This window comes from Mauremys mutica, chromosome 20 (assembly GCF_020497125.1).
Source record: "Mauremys mutica isolate MM-2020 ecotype Southern chromosome 20, ASM2049712v1, whole genome shotgun sequence".
In the NCBI taxonomy this organism is placed as follows: Eukaryota; Metazoa; Chordata; order Testudines; family Geoemydidae; genus Mauremys; species Mauremys mutica.
The window spans coordinates 657787-675389 of NC_059091.1; the positions used below are offsets into that span (position 1 = coordinate 657787).

A 17603-nucleotide genomic window follows, 5' to 3' on the forward strand; every position below is an offset into this window, starting at 1 on the left:
CGGGGGTTCAGTGGGGGGCGCTCTCCCCGGCAGTCAGCGCTGGCCCCTGGGCGGCACTAGGGGGCGCTGGGCTGTGGGGCAGGGGCTCAGCAGGGGGCGCTCTCCCCGGCAGTCAGCGCTGGCCCCTGGGCGGCACTAGGGGGCGCTGGGCTGTGGGGCAGGGGCTCAGCAGGGGGCGCTCTCCCCGGCAGTCAGCGCTGGCCCCAGGGCGGCGCTAGGGGGCGCTGGGCTGTGCTGTGGGGGCTCAGCAGGGGGCGCTCTCAGCGCTGGCCCCAGGGGGCGCTAGTCACGCCCAATGCCCCGTGCCGCCCCCTGCCTCGCGGGGGAGGGGATGCCCATCACACTGCACCAAGCCAGGGGCTGCTCCGCCCGAGGGGCTTTATTGAATCACACGCGGCACACGGGGGTCAGCGCGGGGGGGAGGTTGGGGGTCCCAGCGCGGACGCGGGAAGCTCTGGGGCAGCGCTCAAGGCAGCAGGGAGCGCGAGAGGCCCAGGCCGGGGGGCACGATTCACCCACTGCCTGCGGGGGAGGGGAGGGGAGGGGCCCGGGCTCTGGGGCGCCAGGTGTGGTGCTCCCCGGCCTGAGGGGTCGCTGTGGGGCAGCTCCCCCTCCTCCACGACCGGCTCGGGCCCCTGGCTAGGCCACGGGGAGCCCTGACCTTCACACTGCCCCCCCCAGCCGAGGGGCAGGAGCTCTGTGGGGCGGGGGCTGCCACCCCACTAACCCTGGGCCCCCGCCCCACAGAGGGGCTAGAGCGGCCGCGTGGGGGGTTGCTGGGATCGGGGCGCTGTAGGGGGCACGGCTCCGAGGGGAGGGCCCTGGGCTGGAGCCGGCTGGGCTTTAACCCGCGAGCCCCCCAGGGCGCCCCCCGGCCTGGCGGCTACGGCTACGGCTACGGCTACGGCTACGGCTACGGCTACGGCTACGGCTTCCCCTCCTTCTTCCTGGGGCGGCCGCGGCGCTTGGTCTTGGCTTCAATGAGCTGCTGGGACTGGCGCTTGAGCGCGGCCCGAGTCACCACGTCGCCCTCGTCGCCGCTGGCGTCCTCGTCTGGGGGCAGAGACGGGGGGCGCGGGCTGGCGGGGGGCAGAGCGATGCTGCGCCCCCCCCACCCGCCTGGCACTGCCAGCCGGCCTCGCCCCCCCATCCCCGCCCCCCTCACCCCCACAGAGCCACCCCACCTCGCCCCCCAGCCCCACTCCCAGCCCCCCACCCTGCCAGCTCCCCTCACCCCCACAGAGCCACCCCACCTCGCCCCCCAGCCCCCCACTCCACCTCGCCCCCCTCACCCCCACAGAGCCACCCCACCTCTCCCCCAGCCCCCCACTCCACCTCACCCCCCACCCTGCCAGCTCCCCTCACCCCCACAGAGCCACCCCACCTCGCCCCCCAGCCCACTCCCAGCCCCCCACCCTGCCAGCTCCCCTCACCCCCACAGAGCCACCCCACCTCGCCCCCCAGCCCACTCCCAGCCCCCCACCCTGCCAGCTCTCCTCACCCCCACAGAGCCACCCCACCTCGCCCCCAGCCCCCCACTCCACCTCACCCCCCACCGTGCCAGCTCCCCTCACCCCCACAGAGCCACCCCACCTCTCCCCCAGCCCCCACGCCACCTCACCCCCCACCCTGCCAGCTCCCCTCACCCCCACAGAGCCACCCCACCTCTCCCCCCAGCCCCACTCCCAGCCCCCCACCCTGCCAGCTCCCCTCACCCCCACAGAGCCACCCCACCTCTCCCCCAGCCCCCCACTCCACCTCACCCCCCACCCTGCCAGCTCCCCTCACCCCCACAGAGCCACCCCACCTCTCCCCCCAGCCCCACTCCCAGCCCCCCACCCTGCCAGCTCTCCTCACCCCCACAGAGCCACCCCACCTCTCCCCCCAGCCCCACACCAACCCCCCCACCCTGCCTGCTCCCCTCACCCCCACAGAGCCACCCCACCTCGCCCCCAGCCCCCCACTCCACCTCTCCCCCCAACCCCGCCCCCCTCACCCCCAGAGCCACCCCACCTCGCCCCCCAGCCCCGCACCCCTCACCCCCACAGAGCCACCCCACCTCGCCCCCCAGCCCCACTCCCAGCCCCCCACCCTGCCAGCTCCCCTCACCCCCACAGAGCCACCCCACCTCGCCCCCCAGCCCCACTCCCATCCCCCCCCCCTGCCAGCTCCCCTCACCCACACAGTTGCTCCCCACCTCTCCCGCCGCCCCCCACTCCTCCTACCCCCCCACCCTGCCAGCTCCCCTCACGCGCTCTGTGCGACCCCTCCTCTCCCCCCTGCGCCAGTCCGAGCCCCCGACCCTGCCTGCTCCCCTCACCCCCACAGAGCCACCCCACCTCGCCCCCCAGCCCCACTCCCAGCCCCCCACCCTGCCAGCTCCCCTCACCCCCACAGAGCCACCCGACCTCTCCCCCAGCCCCCCACTCCACCTCACCCCCCACCCTGCCAGCTCCCCTCACCCCCACAGAGCCACCCCACCTCTCCCCCCAGCCCCACTCCCAGCCCCCCACCCTGCCAGCTCCCCTCACCCCCACAGAGCCACCCCACCTCTCCCCCAGCCCCCACGCCACCTCACCCCCCACCCTGCCAGCTCCCCTCACCCCCACATAGCCTCCCCACCTCTCCGCCAAGAGCCACTCCCAGCCCCCCACCCTGCCAGCTCCCCTCACCCCCACAGAGCCACCCCACCTCGCCCCCCAGCCCCACTCCCAGACACCCACCCTGCCAGCTCCCCTCACCCCCACAGAGCCACCCCACCTCTCCCCCCAGCCCCACTCCCAGCCCCCCACCCTGCCAGCTCCCCTCACCCCCACAGAGCCACCCCACCTCTCCCCCAGCCCCCCACTACTCCTATCCCCCCACCCTTCATGCTCCCCTCACCCCCACATAGCCACCCCACCTCTCCCCCAGCCCCCCACTCCACCTCACCCCCACCCTGCCAGCTCCCCTCACCCCCACAGAGCCACCCCACCTCTCCCCCCAGCCCCACTCCCAGCCCCCCACCCCACCTCACCCCCCAGCCCAGGTGCACCTTTGCCTCCTCCAACCCGGAACTGACCCGCCCCCGCCCCCCACTCACCGTAGTACATGTCCTGCTTCTGGGCGAGGGGCAGCTTCACCCGGACGTTGGCACTGGGCAGACGCCCCTCCAGGTTCGCGTGGAACTGCAGGAGAGGGCAGCGTGAGTGCGGCCGGGGGGCGCCTGGCCCAGCCCGGGGGGGGGGGCTGGATGGGCCCGGGGGCAGCTCCAGCGAGGTGGGGCTGGCGGGGGGGGGGAGGGGAGCCCTGTCCCGAGCCCACCTCCTCCTCGGCGATTTTCTGCAGCAGCTCCCTCTGGTCCTGGTCGCTCAGCTCGGCCTGCACCTTGAGCAGCTTCTCCTCCGTCTCCGCCAGCAGCTCCAGCACGTAGTCGCCGGCGGCCTTGTCCGGCGGGGCCCCAGCAAAGCGCCCGCTCTCCTGGGGGGACAACAGGGCCCACCGCACGGGGAAACTGAGGCACGAGTGCAGGCAGGGACTAGCCCAAGGTCAGAGGCTATGGCAGTGGCAGAGCTGGGGATAGGACCCAGGAGTCCTGCTCCCCAATCCCAGCAGTGCTCATGGCGGCTTGCGACTCACCAACCCCCTCCCCTGCGTTTAGCCCAGGGCGTGGTCAAGGGGCCCCCTGGTGGCGATACCAGGCAGCGCAGGGTCGGTCTGTATCCGCCAGCCCCTTCCTCCCGCAGCCCGGCCTGGCCCCGGCCGCCTGCAGGGGGCGCTGTGCCAGGGGCGGCGCTGTGCCAGGGGGCGGCGCTGTGCCAGGGGGCTGCCCTCCTGCTCACTCACCAGCTGGATGTGCTGCACCTTGCTGGCCAGGTGCTCCACGCCCGCCTTCGCCACCAGCAGCACCCGCGTCACCTTGTCCAGCTGCCGCTTGGCCACGTCGCGCTGCGTCTCCTCCTGGCGCAGGTGAGCTCGCAGCTCCTCCAGCAGGCGCTGGGCCCTGGGCAGGGGGGCATCAGGGCCGTGGGTACTGCCTACCCCGGGGCAGGGCAGGGCAGGGCCGGGCCGGGCCAGAGAGCTCCTGCCCTTAGCTCCGGCGAACACAGGGAGAGCTCTTGCTCCCAGCCTCCCCCCCCACTCTAACCACTGGCCCCCACTCCCCTCCCAGAGCAGGGGACGGAACCCAGGAGTCCTGCCACCCAGCCCCCCCCACTCTAACCACTGGCCCCCACTCCCCTCCCAGAGCAGGGGACGGAACCCAGGAGTCCTGCCACCCAGCCCCCCCCACTCTAACCACTGGCCCCCACTCCCCTCCCAGAGCAGGGGACGGAACCCAGGAGTCCTGCCACCCAGCCCCCCCACTCTAACCACTGGCCCCCACTTCCCTCCCAGAGCTGGGGACAGAAGCCAGGAGTCCGGCTCCCAGCCCCCCAACCCCACTCTAACCACTGGCCCCCACTCCCCTCTGGCAGCTGAGAACTGACTCCCAAAGAGCCCTTCCCCCCACGTACTGAAGGGCTGGGGGGGGGGGACTCCTGCCTCTACACACCAGCGCGGTGGGGGGGGGGTTGGCAGCTCACCCCGTCACCCGGGCCTCCCCCGAGTAGGTGAGGCCCTGCAGCTCGGCCTGCAGCGCCTCCTCCTCCTCCCGCAGCCGCACCAGGGTCTCCTCGTTCTGCGTCGTCAGCTGCTCCAGCTGCTGGAAAGTGTCTCCTTGGGCCAGGAACCGTCTCACCACATCCTGCCGGGGGGGGGTAGGGGGGTGTTAGAGCCCCCCAGGGCCACGGCCAGGCCCCTTCCAAAACACAGCCATCTCTGGGGAGGGTGGGAGGGGGCCTGGGAGGCAGGACTCCTGGGTTCTCTCCCCAGCTCTGGGAAGGGAGTGGGGTCTGGTGGTTAGAGCAGGGAGGGGCTGGGAGCCAGGACTCCTGGGTTCTCTCCCCAGCTCTGGGAGGGGAGTGACGTCTAGTGGGTAGAGCAGGGAGGGGCTGGGAGCCAGGACTCCTGGGTTCTCTCCCTAGGTCTGGGAGGGGAGTGGGGTCTGGTGGTTAGAGCAGAGAGGGGCTGGGAGCTAGGACTCCTGGGTTCTCTCCCCAGCTCTGCGAGGGGAGTGGGATCTAGTGGCTAGAGCGAGAGTGGGAGGGCTGTGCTGTCCCACCCCCAAAGAGAATCAGTGTGTAGGGCGAGACAAGGGCACTTCGGTGCCCGGCTGGCAGGGACAGCCAGGGGCCTGGCACCCATGGCCACCCGACTGCTCGCTGTCCCCGGCAGGGGGCCGGCGCCCGCGGCTCGTCCCGCTCCGGCTCTGGCCCCCGAGAGAGCTTGGCTGTCAGCCCGCCGTCGCCATGGCAGCGGCTCCGGGTGAGCGGCGTGGGCCGGGCGTGAAGGAGACCTGCCTGCTGGCACCGCCCGGCTCCCCAAGGACCTTGGGAGGTGGCACTGCCCCTCCTCCCCGGAGACAGGGAGCTGGGGGGTGGGGCCCCGCTGGCCACAGGCCCCAGGTCAAAGCCTCCTGGGTTGGGGGGCGATTTCTGAGTGCCCCCCCCCCGCTGCCAGGGGGAGCTGGCGCGTGACTGGCGGGCAGGTCATTTGGCTCGTGGGGGCACAGGCTGGAGGAGGTAATGAGACTGGCCAGAGGGCCCCCCCTCGCTACCCCGGATCGGGACCAAGGCCTATGCCGGGGGGGGGGGGTTTAGAGCCAGGACTCCTGGGTTCTGTTCATGGCTCGGGGAGGTAGTGGCGTCCAATGGTTAGAGCAGGGGGCTAGGAGCCAGGACTCTGGGAGGGGAGCGGGTCCTAGCGGTTAGAGCCTGCGGTGGTTTCGGCTGGGCAGTGCCGGGGACCAGGGGGGCGCTGACGGGGGCAGAGCCCTCCTCAGCCTCTCACCCTGGAGTTGGTGACGCCGGTGGCCACTCTGATCTTCTCGAAGGTCTCCTCCACCGCCGCCGCCGTGCCCAGCAGCTGCTTGGCGCGGGGGCCGGTGCCCTTGCTGCGCTGGGCGTCGCTCAGCAGCTCCTCCGTCTGCAGGGGCAGGCGCTCCCGCAGGGCCTGGGGAGAGACGCGGCGCTCAGAGCCCCCCGCAGGCAGGCCCGGGCCAGGTCGCGGCCCTCACCAGGGCCTGGGTTCAAATCCCGCCCCGGGCTGCAGCGGCTTGGCTGACACCCTGTCCCCTGCTGGCCGTGCGGGGGGGATGCTGACCGCGCCCCCCTGCCGGCCATGTGGGGGGGATGCTGACCGCGCCCCCCCTGCCCCCTGCTGCCCGTGCGGGCGGGATGCTGACCGCGCCGCCCCCTGCTAGCCGTGCGGGGGGGGGATGCTGACCGTGCCCCCCCTGCCCCCTGCCGGCCGTGCGGGGGGGATGCTGACCGCGCCCCCCCTGCCCCCTGCTGGCCGTGCGGGGGGGATGCTGACCGGGCCCCCCCTGCCCCCTGCCGGCCGTGCTGGGGGGATGCTGACCGCGCCCCCCCTGCCCCCTCCTGGCCATGCGGGGGGGATGCTGACCGCGCTCCCCCCGCCCCCTGCTGCCCGTGCGGGCGGGATGCTGACCGCGCCCCCCCCGCCCCCTGCTCGCCGTGCGGGGGGGGATGCTGACCGTGCCCCCCCTGCCCCCTGCCGGCCGTGCGGGGGGGATGCTGACCGCGCCCCCCCTGCCCCCTGCTGGCCGTGCGGGGGGGATGCTGACCGCGCCCCCCCTGCCCCCTGCCGGCCGTGCGGGGGGGATGCTGACCGCGCCCCCCCGGCCCCCTGCTGCCCGTGCGGGGGGGGGAAGCTGACCGCGCCCCCCCGGCCCCCTCCGGGCCGTGCGGGGGGGATGCTGACCGCGCCCCCCCCCGCCCCCTGCTGGCCGTGCGGGGGGGATGCTGACCGCGCCCCCCCTGCCCCCTGCCGGCCGTGCAGGGGGTGATGCTGACCACGCCCCCCCTGCCCCCTGCCGGTCGTCCGGGGGGGCTGCTGACCGAGCTCCCCCTGCCCCCTGCTGGCCGTGCGGGGGGATGCTGACCGCGCCCCCCCTGCCCCCTGCTGGCCGTGCGGGGGGGGGGATGCTGACCGCGCCCCCCCTGCCCCCTGCTGGCCGTGCGGGGGGGGGATGCTGACCGCGCCCCCCCCTGCGCCCTAGTGGCCGTGCGGGGGGGATGCTGACCTGCCCCCCCTGCCCCCTGTCGGCCGTGCGGGGGGGATGCTGACCGCGCCCCCCTGCCCCCTACTGGCCGTGCGGGGGGGATACTGACCTGCCCCCCCTGCCCCCTGCCGGCCGTGCGGGGGGGATGCTGACCGCGCCCCCCCGCCCCCTGCCGGCCGTGCGGGGGGGATGCTGACCGCGCCCCCCCGCCCCCGGCCGGCCGTGCGGGGGGGGGGGGGGATGCTGGCCGTGCGGGGATGCTGACCTGCCCCCCCTGTCCCCTGCCGGCCGTGCGGGGGGGATGCTGACCTGCCCCCCCTGTCCCCTGCCGGCCGTGCAGGGGGGATGCTGACCTGCCCCGCCTGCCCCCTGCCGGCCGTGCGGGGGGGATGCTGACCTGCCCCCCCTGTCCCCTGCCGGCCGTGCGGGGGGGGGATGCTGACCGCGCCCCCCCTGCTGGCCGTGCAGGGGGGATGCTGACCGCGGTGAGTGGAAGCCCGGATTGCCGACTGCGGCGCCATTCGTGGGACAGGCCTGGATGGTCTCACGTGAACCCCTGTGGGTGGCCCCGGATCCAAGGCAGAAGGTGTCTCCCCCCATCCCCCCCTACCTGCAGCTGAGCAGACACACGGGGAGGGGGGGCTGGCATGATGCACCGCTATGGTGGGAGCGGAGTGGGGGCTAGTGGCCAGAGCAGGGGGCTGGGAGCCAGGACACCTGGGTTCTCTCCCAGCTCGGGGAGGCAAGTGGGGGTAACAGTTATGAGCTGGGGTTGCTCTGCTGGGGAGCTACTGCTGTCCTGGGTGGGTGCCATGTACCCCCCCAGCCTTACCCGTCTCTCCGCCCGCTCATTCTGTGCCCTCCTCTCCTCTGCCTGCTTCTTCAGCTCCGTCAGCTTCAGCTCCCGCATGTACCTGTCCTGGTAGATGCTCTCTTCTTGGAGCTGGAGCTGCTCCTGGACGGGGGGCAGTTAACGCTGGGTCAGCCCCCAGGGAAAAGCCGGGGTGCAGGGCAAAGATCAGTACAGCACACGCTGCTGGTCACAAGGCCACAGGTGGGTACCGGGCGGGACGGGCGCCTGGGTCTGAGCTGGGACGGAGCGGGTGGGTACCGGGCGGGACGGACCCCTGGGTCCGAGTGGGGACGGAGCGGGTGGGTGCCGGGCGGGACGGGCCCCCGGGTCTGAGCGGGGACGGAGCGCGAGGGTGCCGGGCGGGACGGGTGCCCGGGTCTGAGCGGGGACGGAGCGGGTGGGTACCGGGCGGGACGGGCCCCCGGGTCTGAGCGGGGACGGAGCGGGTGGGTCCCGGGCGGGACGGGCGCCCGGGTCCGAGCGGGGACGGAGCGGGGGGGTGCCGGGCGGGACGGGCCCCCGGGTCTGAGCTGGGACGGAGCGGGTGGGTGCCGGGCGGGACGGGCCCCCGGGTCTGAGCTGGGACGGAGCGGGTGGGTGCCGGGCGGGACGGGCGCCCGGGTCTGAGCGGGGACGGAGCGGGTGGGTGCCGGGCGGGACGGGCCCCCGGGTCCGAGCGGGGACGGAGCGGGTGGGTGCCGGGCGGGACGGGCGCCCGGGTCCGAGCTGGGACGGAGCGGGTGGGTGCCGGGCGGGACGGGCGCCCGGGTCCGAGCTGGGACGGAGCGGGTGGGTGCCGGGCGGGACGGGCCCCCGGGTCCGAGCTGGGACGGAGCGGGTGGGTGCCGGCCGGGACGGGCCCCTGGGTCTGAGCGGGGACGGAGCGGGTGGGTGCCGGCCGGGACGGGCGCCCGGGTCCGAGCTGGGACGGAGCGGGTGGGTGCCGGGCGGGACGGGCCCCTGGGTCTGAGCGGGGACGGAGCGGGTGGGTGCCGGGCGGGACGGGCCCCTGGGTCTGAGCGGGGACGGAGCGGGTGGGTGCTGGGCGGGACGGGCCCCCGGGTCTGAGCTGGGACGGAGCGGGTGGGTGCCGGGCGGGACGGGCGCCCGGGTCCAAGCTGGGACGGAGCGGGTGGGTACCGGGCGGGACGGGCCCCTGGGTCTGAGCTGGGACGGAGCGGGTGGGTACCGGGCGGGACGGGCCCCCGGGTCCGAGCTGGGACGGAGCGGGTGGGTGCCGGGCGGGACGGGCGCCCGGGTCCGAGCTGGGACGGAGCGGGTGGGTGCCGGGCGGGACGGGCCCCTGGGTCTGAGCGGGGACGGAGCGGGTGGGTGCCGGGCGGGACGGGCGCCGGGGTCTGAGCGGGGACGGAGCGGGTGGGTACCGGGCGGGACGGAACCCTGCGTCTGAGCTGGGACGGAGCGGGTGGGTCCCGGGCGGGACGGGCGCCCGGGTCCGAGCTGGGACGGAGCGGGTGGGTGCCGGGCGGGACGGGCCCCCGGGTCCGAGCTGGGACGGAGCGGGTGGGTGCCGGGCGGGACAGGCCCCCAGGTCCGAGCTGGGACGGAGCGGGTGGGTACCGGGCGGGACGGGCCCCTGGGTCTGAGCTGGGACGGAGCGGGGGGGTGCCGGCCGGGAGGGGCCCCTGGGTCTGAGCGGGGACGGAGCGGGTGGGTACCGGGCGGGACGGGCCCCCGGGTCCGAGCTGGGACGGAGCGGGTGGGTACCGGGCGGAACGGGCCCCCGGGTCTGAGCTGGGACGGAGCGGGTGGGTACCGGGCGGAACGGGCCCCCGGGTCTGAGCTGGGACGGAGCGGGTGGGTACCGGGCGGGACGGGCGCCGGGTCTGAGCAGGGACGGAGCGGGTGGGTGCCGGCCAAGAGGGGCCCCCGGGTCTGAGCTGGGACGGAGCGGGTGGGTGCCGGCCGGGAGGGGCCCCCGGGTCTGAGCTGGGACGGAGCGGGTGGGTGCCGGGCGGGACGGGCGCCCGGGTCTGAGCTGGGACGGAGCGGGTGGGTGCCGGGCGGGACGGGCGCCGGGGTCCGAGCTGGGACAGAGCGGGTGGGTGCCGGCCGGGAGGGGCCCCCGGGTCTAAGCTGGGACGGAGCGGGTGGGTGCCGGGCGGGACGGGCCCCCGGGTCTAAGCTGGGACGGAGCGGGTGGGTGCCGGGCGGGACGGGCGCCCGGGTCTGAGCTGGGACGGAGCGGGTGGGTGCCGGGCGGGACGGGCGCCCGGGTCCGAGCTGGGACGGAGCGGGTGGGTGCCGGGCGGGACGGGCGCCGGGGTCCGAGCTGGGACAGAGCGGGTGGGTGCCGGCCGGGAGGGGCCCCCGGGTCTAAGCTGGGACGGAGCGGGTGGGTGCCGGGCGGGACGGGAGCCCGGGTCCGAGCTGGGACGGAGCGGGTGGGTGCCGGGCGGGACGGGCGCCCGGGTCTGAGCTGGGACGTAGTGGGTGTGTGGGTACCAGGTGCGATAGGCCCATGGGTCTGACCTGGGTACTGGGCTAGAATGACCCAGTGGCCTGACCTGCTGCAGGATGGAGGAATCCCCATCTCGATGCCCCAGGGGTCTCATCTGCCCTGGTGGCCCCCATCCCTGCGTTTCCCCCAAGCCCTGACGGCCCCCCAATGGTCCATCTCCTGGCAGCTCCCCGCCCACACCCTGGTGCCCCCCGTCCCCTGCCCATACCCTGGCAGCATCCCGCGTGGCCTGTGCCTCCGTGTTCATCGCTTGCAGGCCATGGAGCTCATGGTGCAGTCGCAGGATCTCAGCTTCCAGCGCATCCAGCTGGGTCTGGGCTGTCAAGCTCTCCTCCTGGGGGGGGGAGACAGTGTCAGCTCCCCCCGCGCCCCCCCCCACTGTGCTCCCGAGGGCAGGGACATGCTTGGATTGCAGCCAACCCCTGGGCACCTGGACCCAACCCTGCGGGTCCCCGGGGGGGGGGAGGGGCTCGGCTGGGATCCCACCGCTCCGGATCCACAAGCTGGAGGTGTGTGGGGGGAGCAGGCCCTGACCCCAGAAGCTCAGGGGATGGGGGGGGATTTCTCTGTCTAGCCCATGCCCGGCGGCCCCCACCTGCATGTGAGCTTTGAGCTGGCGGTACAGGCCGGTGACATGCTCTGCCTCCTCCACCTTCAGCCGGGCTTTCTCCAGCCGGTTCTCCAGCCGGCGCAGGGTCTGGGCGGGGAGACGAACGGCGCTGAATGAGCCGCCCGCACACAGCGGGGCACCGATCCCCGCGGGAGCCAGGCCCAGGGGCTCCCCGGCTTTGGATCAGGCTGCGGGGAGCCCCCCCTTGCCCTCCCCAGGCGGCTGAGGGACCCCTTGCCCCCAGAGCGGGTTGAACCGAACCCTCGGACTGGGGCATGCCGGGAGCGGCGGTGCTGCAAACGACCCCGGCTCTTACGGCCCCGGCAGGCTGCAGGGCCAGCCGGCTGGGAGGAGCCGGTGCCCATCCCGGAGCCCAGGGCACCCTCCCGTCACGCCCTCTTGGCCTGCTGCAGGGCAACCCCGGGCGCCAGGGCCGCTTTGATCCCCAAATACCCCCCACCCACCCTGTGTTTTAGAAACAGCCGCATCTGCCGTTTCTTTAGCAAACGGAGAAGCCGTGATCTCGCCAGACTCCAGGCAACCTGGGGCAGGGCGGGCAGCTCTCAGCACTGCAGGAGGGGCAGGTTATGCCCCCTCCCTGCTGCCCGTGCCGACTCCCGGCAGCAAATGTCTCGTGCTTGCATGGGGGGCGGGGGGGTGGCTTCTCTTGTCCCTCCCAGAGGCTCATGGGAAGGAGGCTCTGGTCCGGGATTCCAGAGACCAGGGTTCTAGTCCCAGCTCAGCCACAGCCCCGCTCCGTGCCTCAGTTTCCCCACCCGTGAAACAGGGCCAGAGATTCTGACCCTGAGAACTGGGGCGGGCCCATGGGAGCAGCGAGGGGCTCTGTCTCCCTCCAGTGGCTGGTCTGTGTCACAGGTTTAGGAGTTTGCTGCAGCCGCCAGGCTCAGACAGGAGAGCTGCCTAACCACTAGGCCACGCTGCCCCCGGTATCACACGAGAGAAATGGGCGGGGGGGGAGACAAGGGGAGCCCAAGGACACAGTGAGAGGTTAGCGGCCAGCAGGATGGGCGGTGCCCAGCCAACAAAGTGGCCAATGGTTTGCGACTTCCCCGGGCTGATCCGCCTCCCGCACCCAATGGGGCAGCAGCTGGTTCCCGAGCCTCCCCGCCCTCCTTGCCCCCACACTCTGAGCATGAGCCAGGCCAGAGATCCCGTAATACACCTACTATTAGTGCACAGCGCCTGGCACAGGGGGATCCTGGGCACTATCGTAATACACCTAATAAATCACATTCAGCCCAGACACGAAACTCCCCCTCCAGCTAAAGCGCTGGGTGCTGAGAGGGTGAGTGCCGTGCTGGGGTCGGTGTGAGCCCCCCCAGCCCCCACCCGAACCCCCCCTCTCACCTTGGCTGCCTCCGCATCCCCTTCCTCCACCGCCTGGGAGCCCCGGGCCTCCTGCACCTTGGAGTCGTACTGCAGCTGCAGCTCCTCCAGCCGCCGCTTCCTCACCTCCACCTGGTGCTTCAGGTCGTTGAGCCGGTTGATCTTCTCGCAGAGCCGGTGGTTGATGACCTCGATGGCGCCCTCGGGAGGAGGGAAAGGGCAAATCGTACAGGGCGGGGTGTTCTCAGCTCCCGCTGAAATCACCCTACCAATCCGTCGCCCTCAACTGGGCTCAGAGCTTCCCACCCATAGCCCCCTGCTAGCCCAGCCCTGCCCCCCAGCTCTGCCAGTGCCCCTCACTCCCGACCCGCAGCCCCCTGCTAGCCCAGCCCTGCCCCCCAGCTCTGCCAATGCCCCTCAATCCCGACCCACAGCCCCCTGCTATCCCAGCCCTGCCCCCCAGCTCTGCCAGTGCCCCTCAATCCCGACCAACAGCCCCCTGCTAGCCCAGCCCTGCCCCCCAGCTCTGCCAGTGCCCCTCACTCCCGACCCGCAGCCCCCTGCTATCCCAGCCCTGCCCCCCAGCTCTGCCAGTGCCCCTCAATCCCGACCCGCAGCCCCCTACTATCCCAGCCCTGCCCCCCAGCTCTGCCAGCCCCCCTCAATCCCGACCCGCAGCCCCCTGCTATCCCAGCCCTGCCCCCCAGCTCTGCCAGTGCCCCTCGATCCCACCCACAGCCCCCTGCTATCCCAGCCCTGCCCCCACAGCTCTGCCAGCCCCCCTCACTCCTGACCCACAGCCCCCTGCCATCCCAGCCCTGCACTCCTCTGCTGATGCCCAATTTCTCTCTTTTTCCCTCCTAGAAACGTGGGCCAGGTGACTGCTCATCCATAGCCTTGACCAGCTGGGCTGGCAGCCTGGCACGAAGGACGGCATAAAGCACCCACATACCTCTCCACTTTTATTTTTCAGCGAGGCCTTTTCGGCAGCCCGGTCCCGGAACACCTCTTTGATGATTTGTGCATCTCCCTGCAGACAAAGAGACAGTGGCCGTCACCCTCAGAGCTCCTCGGGCAACGTCACCCCTCCCAGGTGACTCTTCCAGTCCTGGCACATGGATCTGCAAAACAGAGCTCCCGATTCCTGGACACGTCGCCCCCACTGTCCCTCAGTCCGGTGACAAGCAGACAAGGTGGGTGGCAACGTGGTAGCAGCCTGGCAACACAATCATGGGCCAGGGCTCCATTGTGCTGAGCACTGGACTTTATATTAGATGTATCACGGTAGCACCTAGGCAACCAAGGCATGGGCCAGGACCCCATTGTGCTAAATGCTGTATGTTATTTATTAGGTGTATTACGGCAGTGTTTAGGCACCCCAGTCATGGCGCAGGACCCATTGTGCCAGGCGCTGTATCTTATTTACTAGGTATATTACGGTAGCGTTTAGGAGCCGGTTGTGCCGGACGCTGTATGTTGTTTATTAGGTGTATTACGGTAGCGTTTAGGAGCCGGTTGTGCCGGGCGCTGTATGTTGTTTATTAGGTGTATTACGGTAGCGTTTAGGAGCCGTTGTGCCAGGCGCTGTATGTTGTTTATTAGGTGTATTACGGTAGTGTTTAGGAGCCCGTTGTGCCAGGTGCTGTATGTTGTTTATTAGGTGTATTACGGTAGCGTTTAGGAGCCGGTTGTGCCGGGCGCTGGATGTTGTTTATTAGGTATATTACGGTAGTGTTTAGGAGCCGGTTGTGCCGGGCGCTGTATGTTGTTTATTAGGTGTATTACGGTAGCGTTTAGGAGCTGGTTGTGCCGGGCGCTGTATGTTGTTTATTAGGTGTATTACGGTAGCGTTTAGGAGCCAGTTGTGCCAGGTGCTGTACAGGCACAGAGCACAAAGCCAGTCCCGGCCCCCGAGAGTTTATCTAGGTCACTGGGGGAGGGCTCAGAGAAGAGCGCCGAGACGGATGAAAGGATTAGCCATCCTGCCTGATAGCCGCAGACCCCAGGAGCTCCATCGGGGCCGTTTCACAAAGCGCCGGTGCAGGGGCGGTGGGATCCCGATTTCGAGGTGCCTGCGTGGGGAACAGCAACAGGATCATAGGAGCTCCCCGGGCCAGAGCCAATGGCTGGAAGCTGCAGCTAGCCCGACACAGACTGGAAATAGGTAGCACATTTGTAACCCCATGGGAGCAATTCGCCAGGGGCCGCGGGGGGCTCTTTTTTCTAGCTCTACCCGGAGTTAACTCAGGGCCGTTCTGCGGCCGCCGTTCTCCAGAGCTCGGCCTAGACAATCGCCATCGTCCCCTGGCCCTGGCGTGAGGGCACTGAGTACGCCAGGAGACGGCCGCTCAGAGAGCCGGGCAGCGAGACGGTGCCGGCCAGCGGGCTCAGCTCACCGGCTGCTAGCTCGCGGGTGGAACACTTTGCTCCAGGAGGCAGATCTCAGGCAGATCCTGCTGAAGCGGATATTTGGTTTCCCCTTTTGTCACCCACAGCCTGGTGGGGCGAGGGAAGGAGGAGGGGGGGTGCCACCAACGCTGCTCTGGAAAATCCTTGACAACAGATAGGTGGCAGGTGAGCTGAGGCCATGGCCCATCGTGCTGACCAAAGCTGTCGGTTTGCTTCCGCCGCCCCACCTGCCTGCCTGTCGCCACCTGTCGTCTCCTGTCTTATAGTTAGATAGGGAGCTCTCTGGGGCAGGGCTGGTCTCTCTGTTCTGTGTTCATGCAGCGCCTGGCACAACGGGGTCCTGGGCCATGGCTGGGGCACCTCATCAATACTGTAATACACCTAATAAATAACGTACAGCGCCTGGCACAACGGGGTCCTGGGCCATGGCTGGGGCACCTCATCAATACTGTAATACACCTAATAAATAACGTACAGCGCCTGGCACAACGGGGTCCTGGGCCATGGCTGGGGCACCTCATCAATACTGTAATACACCTAATAAATAACATACAGCGCCTGACACAACGGGATCCTGGGCCATGGCTGGGGCACCTCATCAATACTGTAATACACCTAATAAATAACGTACAGCGCCTGGCAAACAGGGTCCTGGGCCACAGCTGAGGCACCTCGTCAATACTGTAATACACCTAATAAATAACGTACAGCGCCTGGCACAACGGGCTCCTGGGAACAGCTGCAATACACCTAATAACATACAGTACCTGATACACCCTCCACCTTCACACATATTCCCCAGCTTCACATCCCTGTACACTCCCCTGCACCCTCATACATCCCACCCCCATAGACCCTCACATCCCACACACCCTCAAAATAACCCCCACACACTCACATCCCCAAAATAATCCCCACCCACCCCCACCGACCCTCATGCTCACGTCCTCTACCCATCCCCCCAAAATAACCCCCACCCACCCCCATAGACCCTCACCCCCACTTATACCCCCCACATACTCCCCACCTGCACACACACACACACCCGCACGACCCTACGTCTTCCGCACCCGCACACCCTATGACGCTCTGCCACACCCTCCTAAACCTCCCGCCCGCCCAACCCCACGCAAATCCCTCAACACTGGACCACATCACGAGCTGAAAGAAGCCTCTGAGTGGGGGGCTGCTGCTCTCCCGCTCCCGGGCAAGCGAAGCACCCCCTGAAGGGAGCCGTCGTGCCGCAGGCTCTGAGCGCCCTGCCACCCCCGGGGGCTGCTCACCGCCAGGATGGCTGCCAGCTTCTTGTGCAGCTTTTTGTTCTCCTGCCGCAGCGACTGGATGGACTCCCTGTTCTTCTTGATGGTCCACTGGGAGTTCTCGTAGAAAGCTTTCCGGTCGCCCTCTACCGAGGGTGCAAAACAACCCCAAGCGGGGAGTTACCAACAAGTCCCGGCAGCCGGGCCACTGCCCGTCAGCCCCGCGGCTCTCCCAAGCTAAGCATGGCCCGGCAGGGTGACCAGACAGCAGGTGTGAACAATCGGGATGGGGGTGGGGGGTAATAGGAGCCTATATAAGAAAAAGACCCCAAAATCTGGACTGTCCCTATAAAATCAGGACGTCTGGTCACCCAATGAGTTGAGAAGGAAGCACTGATGCAGATGGAGAGTCACACGTGGGGACCTCTCCCCCATCTGAATGCTGACACCCGCCCTGCCCCCCCCAGGACAGACACCCCCACCCTCACCCCCCAGTGCGTGCAAGCTGCTGCGGAACAGCTACGTACCTAGGAGCTGTATCTTATTCTGCAGCTCTGAGATCTGCTCGTGGACTGGGGGCTTCACGCCCGCAGGGCTCAGCGTTGCAGGCATGGTGATTGCAGCCCCCTGGCACTAGGGAGGTGCTGGAGAGCAGGGTGGCGAGGCACAGAGGCACGCTAGGGCGGTCAGAGGAGCACCCTGGGCAGGGAGGGGGGCACCCTAGAGCAGATGGGGAGCACCCTAGGGCAGATGGGGGGCACCCTGGGCAGGGAGAGGGGACACCCTAGAGCAGATGGGGGTACCCAGGGCAGGGAGAGGGGGCACCCTAGGACAGATGGGGGCACCCTAGAGAAGATGCAGGCACCCTAGGACAGATGGGGGCACCCCAGAGTAGGTGGGGGCACCCCAGGGCAGATGGGGCACCCCAGGGTAGGTGGGGGCACCCTAGGCAGGGAGAGGGGCACCCCAGGGTAGGTGGGGGCACCCTGGAGCAGATGGGGGGCACCCCGGGGCAGATGGGGGCACCCCAGGGCAGGTGGGGGCACCCCAGGGCAGATGGGGGGCACCCTGGAGCAGATGGGGGGCACCCCAGGGCAGGTGGGGGCACCCCAGCGGGTGGCTCCACTCCTCTCAGTGCCCCGAGCTTCCCCGCCCCACAAGCCCCGCCGGGTCCCGCCCTGCTCCCCTGCAGCCGCCTCTGTGCCCCTCCAAGGCCCTGCTCCCCATTCAACATCCTCCGCCCAGCTCGCCATGGCAACCAACTCTGATACAAAGCCTCCCATTGGCCGCCAGGGCGCGGGTCCGGCGGGGCATGACGGGAAGAAGGTCACCGGGCTCTGACCCGGCCTCTGAGTGGGCGCTAGGTAAGCGGGCTGTCCCATCCGCCGCCATCCAGTGGGGCAGGGGGAGACTGGGAGACATCCTCCTCCCCCACCTGCCCGGTCCCCCTTGCGATTATTGGCTGGACCACTTCCGCCACATTCAAGGTGGCCGCCAAACCGCGGCGCATTCAACACCATCATGGTTAGGAGGGGAAGGGT

The 17603-nt window shown here is 70.2% G+C and overlaps 1 protein-coding gene across 1 annotated transcript; it reads right to left on the reverse strand.

Annotated features, from left to right (window-relative positions):
* Positions 1 to 732: 732 nt before the first annotated feature.
* LOC123353585 (outer dynein arm-docking complex subunit 3-like) lies at positions 733 to 17314 on the reverse strand. Its single transcript, XM_044994799.1, has 13 exons — positions 16590 to 17314; positions 16087 to 16208; positions 13347 to 13424; positions 12416 to 12595; positions 11033 to 11134; positions 10646 to 10771; positions 7935 to 8057; positions 5869 to 6030; positions 4563 to 4723; positions 3826 to 3982; positions 3304 to 3459; positions 3083 to 3167; positions 733 to 1053 (listed from the first exon to the last, which is right to left on the reverse strand). The coding sequence occupies exons 1-13, from the start codon at positions 16672 to 16674 to the stop codon at positions 926 to 928; spliced, it is 1665 nt and encodes a 554-aa protein (XP_044850734.1). The 5' UTR covers positions 16675 to 17314; the 3' UTR covers positions 733 to 925.
* Between the last annotated feature and the right edge of the window lie 289 nt (positions 17315 to 17603).